The sequence below is a fragment of the Magallana gigas genome, chromosome 3 (assembly GCF_963853765.1).
Source record: "Magallana gigas chromosome 3, xbMagGiga1.1, whole genome shotgun sequence".
NCBI classification, from domain to species: domain Eukaryota; kingdom Metazoa; phylum Mollusca; class Bivalvia; order Ostreida; family Ostreidae; genus Magallana; species Magallana gigas.
Genome location: NC_088855.1, coordinates 21,279,256 through 21,290,109, shown reverse-complemented (window position 1 = coordinate 21,290,109; position 10,854 = coordinate 21,279,256). Strand labels below are relative to the sequence as shown.

At 35.9% G+C, this 10,854-nt stretch overlaps 1 protein-coding gene across 1 annotated transcript; it reads right to left on the bottom strand.

The window, feature by feature from the left end:
- LOC136273705 (uncharacterized) lies at positions 1-2,238 on the bottom strand. Its single transcript, XM_066078878.1, has one exon. It carries the CDS (start codon positions 1,475-1,477, stop codon positions 422-424), a length of 1,056 nt encoding a protein of 351 aa, XP_065934950.1. The 5' UTR covers positions 1,478-2,238; the 3' UTR covers positions 1-421.
- Positions 2,239-10,854: the final 8,616 nt, after the last annotated feature.

Genomic DNA, 10,854 nt, shown 5'->3' with positions numbered 1-10,854 from the left:
GGAAGGAATGTACATTTATTGTTTATACTTTAAAAGACATAAAAACAGTTACAATACTTAGAGATGAACATTTTATTGAAAACATGCTCAAGAAATTGAAAGAATTCTTTGAGACTCATTTCAAGAAAGCTGTTTTGAATAGGTTTTTTTTTCCAACAAATGGATTAAATGCTGAGATGTGCCTTATTGAATTCTTGTTGAATTCTTGGTATACATTAGACTTCCCTGTATATTAGTTGAACATAAAACTCTGACTGTACACTAGATTGAAATATGCAGCACTTACAAATTGGATACATTTTCAGTGCACAATTGTTTATAAAAAGTGTTTTTTGATAATAAAAAATTTCAATCTATAAATATGTGATACTTTTTGTTTTCAGCAAAAAACTGAAAGTTTTCAACTTGAATAGGAGTGTATTTATGCATGTTTAGGGACAATGCACTTTCGAAAATTGCACATAATAAAACACACATAAGAAATTTCACTTGCTAATTTTGTTTCCGTAGAGTTGAGGGGTCCTTTTAATATCTTAAATGTTTTCGCAAGCCCTATCAACCTCTCAATGTGAACACGTTTGCTTGAAATTTTTCTGTCTCTTAAAACAGTTTTATTAGACATACGGTTTTTTTTCTTAAAGAATGTGGGAATGTTCACCTTAACATCTTTTGGGGCAAACAAATCCTGGACATTGAATCCTTTGTCTGACATAATCGAGTCCCCTGGTTCACAAAGGTTTGTTAAAGGGCTACGTTCAACAATTTGCCTGTCACTGGTAGACCCTCCATAAGCTGGGGAGATGTATGATATAAGTCCTCCAGGTGTAGCACCAACAAGCACTTTAACAGTGTTTCTGTTTTTGTAAGTTGAGAAGGTAGATTGTTGAGCAACAGGGGTTTTTGGTTTTTTGACTGGGATTTCAGTGCCATCAATAATAACTCTTGTAGAGGGAAATTTTTGAAAAAAGTCACAGGGTGAAAACAAATTAACTGTGTCTCTATCAGGCCAGAAATTAATTTCTCTAAATTGTCTTGCCATAAAATTTACCCATGTAATCCAAATGTTGTCTACTGTAGTTTTTGATATTCCAAATGAGCGACTCAATTCATAGTTTGTTTGGTTCTGTCTTAGTTTTATCAAAGTTAAAAACAGTTGATTTTCAACTGACAAATTTTGAACTTGATTGTAAAGATATCTTAGATGATAAGCAGCTGGACCTAAACTATGAAGAACAAAAAGGAAATATGTGTGTGTTGCAAGACCGGTGTAAAATAGCATTCCTTCATGGTCATCAATAAAGTTTTCTATGGATAAAAAAGGTGTAGGGATGGTTTGAGATGATGTCTCTGTGAAGCACACTTCTTCCTTGTCTTCCAACTCAGTAAAATTTGATGCATCTTCATCCTGATTTAAGTTGCTGTCTGTTGAATCAACAGTACACCAGTTTGCCACATCAGAGATATCAGCATCATCCATCAATACTTCTAATGGTTCTTCAGCCTCATTCTTAATCTCTTCAACTTTAAGATTGCGCGCATCTCTTCGCTCACTTCGCTGATCTTTTTTCTGTTTGATGCAGCTATTCCAAGGAAAAACTGAAGGGATCGCATCAGCCTTTCTTTGTTTTTTCAAAGGATCAGTTCCTAAAACAAATATTAATACAATTTCATTTTATTTATTCAAATTGCTGGTCTTAAAATGAATTTCTTTTATGAAAAAAAAAGCTCAGATTACATCTTCTCTCAATAGCAGACAGGCTTTACTTGAAGTTATGACTATATTAAGCTTCAGTTCTAATTAGTGAAAAATTTCTTCCATTTCATTTCTTTCTCAAATTTTGATAACAACATTCAACATTATAAATATTATAATGAATTTTATCTGATTCATAAGTTTGATAACAACATTTAACATAAAAGAAAATAATAAATCTTATCCTGCATGTTGTGACATTCCTCCTCCAAGAAATTGATTTTCTTCATCATTCTTCATCACATTCTGTCAGCTCAAGTTAAATATGGGTCTATGCTTTGTGATTTATGACAAAACAAAATAGCCATGGAAGAGCAAACTTTGTAACATAATCACAAGTTTGTCAATTTCATTGCATATTTTGAATCTGCCAATTTATTCAAACATGGCCAATCAATTCATGAAAATAAAGTAAAAAATTATTCAACAACGAACAAAAGTATACAACATATAAATAATCAAGACACATATGTTTTCACTTTCTCGTTTTTTTCATTTTCGGGACATCAATACATTACAATGCAAAGCAATCCGACCCCCCCCCCCCCCCCTTCCGCCCAGTGAAAACAGTCTCACTCATTATAAAAATTTAATACCAAAACACAAATTCAATTAACTGAAAATTGTTATAACGCCAATGAAACAACATATCAGAGAGAAAACTTACCGTGCGAAGTTACAGATATGAAGTCATCTTCCCGAAAATGTTTGTGACAGACAACGCTGTGTGGCTGAGGACACCATTGTTTATAGCGAAACTCCTCGCTGTTTCTTTTGATGGCTAACACCCAGAGTTTCTTCAGTTTTTTGTCTTTAGGGAAACTCAATCCACCGCGGGTTGAGCACCCAGGGACACAACAACATGTAGGCATTACGATAACAATGTAAACACCAAAACAGTGACGAGCTACTACCGGAAGTATAGATCGTGAACCTAAACGTTCGTAGCGCCACCTATATTTTAACAAAGGGGGAAAACCGACAAATATCGATCACTGATGGATGGACCTCAAGGAGTACTGATTCTTTCATTACAATAACAGCAATTTTTTGGATGTAGACTGGAGTTTACAAACTTTTGTTCTTCAAACCAAAGTGTTGTCAGAAAATCAAACAGGTATTTTTTGATTTTTGAAAAAAAATGTATTAATAAAGATTTAAAATAATGTAAAAAAATCAAGATAATTTTAAAAGAGTTTTATTGAAATTCATATTATTATTGTTACAGGTAAAACCCTTGCTCGAGCGTTGGAACAGGCAGTTAAAGATTGGGCCTACCTTCCAATCTAAATCCTCCAATAGTAACAGACAATGCTAGCAATATGGACAAGGCTGGAATTTTGTTCAAAACCGAGTGTCACATTAAATGTTATGCTCATACACTTAATCTTGCTGTACAGAAGTCTCTCAAGGTTAAGGAAGTATCCCATATTCTTTCTAGAATGAGATAGATAGTTGCTTTTTTCATCGAAGCTCTGTTGCAACTGCAAAACTTAGAGAGCAAGCTGATATTACACAATTACCTGCTCACAAATTACTAATTGATATGCCTACAAGGTGGAATTCGGCATATGACATGGTTAGTCGTTTTCTGGAAATGCAATGTGCTATCGCAACTGTTCTCAGAATGAAAGAAGTATCAAAATTTCGAGACAAGGACAAGGAAGATCTGGCATTTGCAGAGGAAGTTATGGAATGCTTGAAGCCCTTAAAAACTGTGACAACATTTCTTTGTACTGAGAGTATGCCCACTATATCTGTCATTATGCTCATACACCACACACTTCTTCACAAGATGCAAACTAAAGATGATGACAGTAATAGGGTTAACAGAGGAAAAATACAATTGTTCAGGATTTGCAGCACAGATATGATAACCAGAAAGATTTTCTTACTTTGGCAAGTTTCATAGATCCTAGGTTTAAATCAGTGCCCCTTCTAGAAGATGACTCATTAAAAGAAGAAGTACATTCAAATGTAATAGCCAAGCTGACAGAGTATGAAAATCAAACAGGAACCTGAAGAAACAACACTTCCAAAACTACCATCTGCTCACATGTTGGAATCAACTGATATAAGTACTGTGACCAGCATAGAAGACTCTGACACAAATAATAACAAGAGTCCCCAGAAAAAAAGTCAAGCAAGGAAATAATGAAGATTTAGCCTCACTGTTTTTTGACGTGTATGTTGTCTCATACACACCTGCAACAAAGAAAAGTTTATATCAAAAATCACCAGAAGATGTGGAAACTTATAAAACTCTGCCCCCTTCTCTATTTAATAGTGATCCCCTGCAGTGGTGGAAAATGCATGAAGCAATTAAAATGTCCATTGTTAGCAGTCCTGGCAAAGAAAATATTGTGCATTCCTGCAACTTCTGTTGCATCAGAGAGATTTTTTTCCACAGCAGGCGACATAGTTACAAGTCAAAGAGCTTGTTTAAAGCCTTCACATGTGGACAAGCTAATTTTCCTTAAAAAAAAAATCCACAGTGACTCAAATCATTGCTATGTTGATTGTGCTACCAGCTCATTCAGATGTTACTTATTCTGATATTTTAATTTTTTTTGAAAAAATAAGGCAATTAAATATTCATTAAGGTTATATAACCACTAAATAAGTGTTTAAAGTCTTTAAAGTTGAAATAAAAAAAACGTGATGTATGTTATCAAGTCAGTTTTTTAAAAAATTATTTTCAAATAAAAACACCAAAGAATTGAAAATGATTATATTGTGGTATATTGCAATACGGAAAAAAGTATTGCAATATATCGTAATACGTTTTTTTCAGTGGCAATACCCAGCACTAAATTTTAGATTTCCCTTAGTCAGGTTCAGGGGATATAGGCTATCAAGCAGGCCAAGTGGTCAGCTACAGTTTTGAGTTAGGCTATAATGTGCAAAACAAAATAAAAATTCAGATATTAAATGGGCAGTATGTCAACTTAGCTGAGTTACGGGGAAATGCTTCAGATCCCGACGATGAAACCCAATTTATGTCGGTACGGGATGGCAGCCTCGCCATGGCCAGCAAACCAAAGGCCAAACTTGTCAATGATATCCAAACCTGGACAGATTTACTTTTCATATATTCATCAATTTATCCTGCAGCACACCCTGAATGCACCCCTGCGTTATTAAAATCAGTTTTACTGTCCGTTGAGGTGCTGGCAGGTCAGCAGGCCTTGGGTGGCGCAACTATGATGTTCAGTTTTGCTTAAAAAAGAAGCGAAACCCCAATATGTCTTTCGGAATGGTCGACAAAGAGTTATGGTTGTTGAACATGCAAGCCCCTCTACCTTCCTCTTGAAACAATACCGTGCAAATTGGTAAGTGTTATGATTTTAATTACCGGGGAGTCTGTCAAAGAAGGCCTTGCCCCTATAACACCGATGTTTCCGCTGCTCACTGAACCACACATCCACCAAATGTCACCTTTTAAGGCCTTCCACAAACTGTACAATGTTAAACACACAACAGTCATCGAGCAGAGTCGTCTCACCATCAGCCACCAACACCCCAAAACCAATTCAGTCATTTGGACGTCAATAAAATGTCATCTACTCCCATTAATGTATCACAGCTAAAGAATTATTTACAATTTTATCCTGACCAAAACATATATAGCAACTGAATTAATCCATGGGTTCTCGTAGGGGTTTCATATTTCTTATGACGGCCCAAGACGTGTAACAGATTGTCGTAATCTCTAGTGATTATGAGTTTTGAAAATGTAGCAATAGCACTAATAATTAAGAAATAAACTTAGGTAGAGTGGCTGGCCCATTCACCACTAGTCCCTTACCTAACCTTAGATTGTCACCAATAGGGTTAGTACCCAAAAGAGATGGAACATTGAGGCTAATCCATTATCTATCAGGATTAAGCGTTACTGACTTGATCGACAGCTATTATTGTTCAGTGAGCTACACATATTTTAAGACTGCACTTGATATACTAGGTACTTTGGGAAGGGGGCTTTCGTAGCACGCCTGGACATAAAAAGTGCATTTAGACTTTTACCAATGATTTACCCTCTGATTTTGACTTGTTACGTTTCAAAGGTCTGGACACAGTTTACATAGATATATGTCCACCTTTTGGATGTGCTAGCAATAGAGAAATTTTCATCTTTTTTAGAATGGGCACTTAGGGAACAGTCGGAAAGTAGCAATGCTATACATTATTTAGATGATGTTTTACTGGCCGCTAGGCCAGGGACATTGGATTGTACAACTCTCATGTCAGGCTTTATATTATATCTGTGCTAACTTTGGGATTCATATCGCTCATGAGACAAAAATAGGCCCACAACAGTTTTGACTTTTCTTTGGTTAAAAGTTAATTTTAACAACATGACTGTTCAGATACCTTATGACAAATTATGTCAGCTCAAGGCAGTGTTAGTATCTATGTTGTATAAAAAAGGTAACACTCAAGCAATTGCAAAAACTTACAGGGTTGTTGAATTTTTGTATTAGGGCTATTCCTTCAGGTAGAGACTTTGACATGCAGTTATTTACTGACACTGCAGGTTGTTCAGATATGGGTTGTGGTGCAATATTTGGGCTTACATTTTATAGCCACATGAATAGAGATATTCCGGTTACATTTTTAGAGTTAGTATCTATTGATATGACTTTCTCCATATATTGCACACTGACCACAAGGCTTTTTGTATCAATTTTGAATTCCAAAACATCCAAATCAGAGTAAATTATGTATATACTTCGACCTTTAGTCCAGCAATCTCTATTACATAATGTATTATTCAGAGGGGAGCATATAGAGGGTATTAAAAATGTAAAAGCAAACTCTCATTCCTGGCAGCAATGGTCAAGGTTCAGAGAGTCATTTCCAGTGACCGACAAGCAGCCAACAAAGGTACCCATTTCATTTCACAAGATGATCTGCAATATAGATCTCAAGCACTGCCGAACCTCGCCCTAGCCAATTATACTAAGTAATTGTACTCTGCAAGTATTTGCATGTTCAATGCATTCAGAGCTTCGTACAACCATTGAATCATACGGTCTCCTACCCATTACCAGTTCACACAATTCATCGCCTACTTGGCGATTCACAAATATAGCCTCAGCACATCAAGTAATACCTAGCAGGAATCACATTTTATTGTAAAATCTCAGATGTCTCAAACACAACTCAATCCTTTATAGTGAAGAAAACACTGTTTGGTAATTGCCGCTCCAAAGAACAGACAGATAATCGTTAACCCATAACTTTGGACATATTGCGGAAAATCATAATTGCAATACCATCTGTTTGCACATAACACTATGAGGCTTCACTTTTTGCTGCTATCTTTAACACAACCTTTTTGGGTTATTTTAGAATGGGAGAGCTTGTTCAAAATAGTAGTAGGGAAGTTGGCCATGCCATTCAGACAAGTAATGTTAGGTACAGTCACAATTATGTTCCAAACATACTCCCATTCTTTTGGTTGAGTTCTGGTATCTAACTTTTGTTTGAAATGTATATCCATACTTTTGAGTTATTTATTTATTTTTGCTTGCATGAGTGGTCACTGGGTGTAGGAATACTACTGGAGAAAACCTGCTTAACAGGTGTGATTTATTTTTAAATTAACTTGCTTAGTGGTTTGAAGAGTGAGGTTAGATGTATTCTGGGCGACAAGCTGTGTGGACGTATCTGTACTCTTGCTGAGATATCTTGGGCGTTGCCCATGCTGTGTGATCTTGGGAACGGCATCCCGGTGTGGGCCTTTTTGTATGAGAGAGATACAACCCAGTAAGTGTCATATTTTTCTGGTTTATATTAGTTTTGCATTGTGAGTAGAGTTAGACTACAGGTATGTGTAATTGTAATTTAAATAGCTGTTATGTTACGGTAACCCAGAATTGTAATATACTGCAGCTGTGTGTTTAATGAGTCAATAGCTATAGCATCTTCACAACGTCAAGGTTTTGTGATTACGGAACTCCACACAAACCCTTGACATAAGTCGCTATCTACGAGGGTTGTTCGGAAATTAATGAGACATTTTCTCTTATTCTTTTAGTGAAAAAGATAAACTCTTGAAATTTCACCAAAATGTAAATAAGGATAAAGATTATCAATGTGAAAAGTTTCTTGTCCATGGCATAAATAGATCATTCTTGGTAAGCTGACCAACGTTCCCTCGTCCAGTGACCCGGCGCAACCGCAAACTTATCGCAGCGTCATTTTAACGCTTCTTATTGTTCCTGTGTTTTAAACAGCTTACAAACGAACGGAAATAAGAATTATTCTTTATTTCTCATCTTTTGTTTTCATTTCAAGAAGTCATCATTTACATTTTCTCTCATTCTTGTTTTTTTAGGGAAAAACTCGAGTTATTTTTACCCAAAAGTCTTATTACTGTGAATGTCTCCTGCATTTTTTTTATATATTTTAGAACTGTTGACAACAGTTAGTGTGTCAAAAGTACTTGATAATTAATCCTTTGGCCTAATTCTAGTTAAGCAATCAGTGAAAAAAATATGATGAGCTGAAGCTCTATACTCCTCTATACTCCTCGTATAGTTTTTTTAGCCATTGCGTGGCCTTAAAAGGTCTTCTTTTGAGATATCCACCAGTTTGACAGTTTTCAATGCGCCGCCTTGACGTCAAAATTCAATGTAAAGTCGTTGTCAGATTTCTATTGTTTGGTAAATATATGTGTACCATATCCGTATTTCAACTGGAACATCAGTGAAACTTAATCAAAAGCTAGTCGCAAAGAATAGCAAAATGGACATATTTAATTTGATTTCTTTTATCGTTAACTGTGATTCTACGGACACTTATAAAGTAGATGTTTAAGCTGTTAAATTTCCGAGTTCATGGCTGCGCCGGGTACCCCGACCACCGACTTGTTTATCTACTATCGTAAACAAAATATTAAATATTCTTTTAATATTACTTTTTTTTAATTATTTGGTGGCGTTTCATCAGTGTCTATGCCAATTTTCACAATAATCCGTCAATTAGAAAAAAAAAATATTGGAGTTGTCTCAATAATTTCCGAACAACCCTCGTAATAGTCGGGCTTACGCCGTCGTATTTCATTGGTTCCAAAACTTAATTTGGAGCCAATCAGAATGCGGTTCTCATTCAGAGGAGAAATGATGTAAACAAATATGGCTACGGCCATGTTCATCCAAGAAAATGGCAAACTCTGTATCTTTTTGTCGTATTTGTAAGGACAATAATTTAAATAAATATCGCCGATTGATTTTTGGGAAATCGTTCACTGTGTCAGAACAGCTTGCAGAAGTTTTACGGTGCCAGCCGAAAGAAAATGACGGAAATTCACCGTTCGTGTGTCAGATGTTTTTTAACAAACTAAACAATTTTTACAAAATAGACTTCGAGTTGAAGCATTAAGTTGACCAGTTAAAAATAAAAAAATCTGAAATTCTTAGTAATCTACGTGTAAATTTCATCGTGAATACAGATGTTGCCCCTGTAAACACTCCCGTGAAAGCTGTAGAGGCAGCCTGGCCAGAAACTGAATATGTTCATGCAGATTCAAATGTACAGACCCCTGTTATGATGATTAGCTGTTTTGTGTTTATGTTTATGTGTGACCTCATAGCGCGCGACAGGATTTGTAGTGTCGTCTGCGAGGTTAGAGAGACGCCAGGGATCGGTGAGGAAAGACGTTGAGGAATCCTCGGTAATTCGGCCATGCCGTGCGGGATCTAGATATAACTGTGACTGTTGGACCGTCTTTTACTTTCTGTGAACTGTGATCCGTCTGTTAACTGTGATCTTCCTGTGAACTGTGATTCGTCCGTGTGCGCGTACCGTCCCGTAAAACTGCACCGTCCTGTCGCCATTTAATCAGCTGAGTATCTGTGAAACTTTGTTAAGATTAATTGATTCTGTATTTGTTTATTGTTTGTGTTTTGATATATATGTAATCTATTAAATGTGTAAACGTTAATCGTTATGACTGGTGTCTTTTGTAAGTGTCGCTATATTTAGAAACACACCAGTCAAAATGGTTTTTAGCTTAGAGGATTTTTTGAAATCTCCTGACGCAAGCAGGCTTCAATATCTGACAAAAGATGAACTGTTTTTGTTTGTAACAAAGTTTGGCTTGAATGTGAAACGTAGTTCTAGGAAAGCAGAAATAAGAAATGTTGTTGTGCAGTATTTGGCAGAAGAAAGGGTTTTAGAGTTAAGTGCTATGTCATTGGTTGTTGAAGTAGAAAAGCATGTGAAAAAAGATTATGAATTTGAGTTGCAATTTAAACAATTAGAGATAGAGCAAGAAAGAGAGAGACGTGCATATGAAAGGGAAAAATTTGAACAAGAGAGGTTGATTAGAGAACAGGAGAGATTGGCCAGAGAACAAGAGAGAGAGTATGAAAAAGAGAGAAGTGAAAGAGAACATGAACATGCTTTGACAATGAAGCAATTAGAATTTGACACTCAAAGATTGAAACGAGAAGAAGCTGAAGCAAATGCGAGATCTAAACCTGACTTTGATGTTGCAAAAAATATAAGACTTGTTCCTAAATTTCAAGAGAAAGACGTTGACAAGTACTTTATTCATTTTGAGAAAGTGGCACAAAATCTAAATTGGCCTACAGAAATATGGCCACTTTTGCTTCAAAGTACATTTATCGGAAAAGCTCGTGAAATTTATGGGGCATTGTCACTGCACCAAAGTTCAGATTATGATATTATCAAAGAGAATGTCTTAAAAGCAAATGAACTTTTGCCAGCAGCTTATAGACAAAAGTTTCGCAACTATAAGAAATTCAATGAACAGACTCATGTTGAATTTTCTCGTGAAAAACAGAATTTGTTTGAAAGATGGTGCTCATCTAAGCATGTGGGTTCAAACTTTGAAAAGTTAAAGCAAATTATTTTGATTGAGGAATTCAAAAATTGCATTCATCCAGAAATTAGAACATATTTAGATGAACAGAAAGTTGAAAACTTGGAGCAGGCTGCTACTGCAGCTGATGACTATGCACTAACTCATAAAGGGTCATTTACAAAGCAGAGAAATTCAAATAATGACAATTCTCGCGGGCGACCAGACAATTCACAGGTAACACTTGGTTCGAAATCAACTTCATCCG

What these genes read in the sequence shown, in the direction of transcription:
- LOC136273705 (XM_066078878.1), bottom strand. Translation starts at nt 1,477, where the DNA reads ATGGATGATGCTGATATCTCTGATGTGGCAAACTGGTGTACTGTTGAT.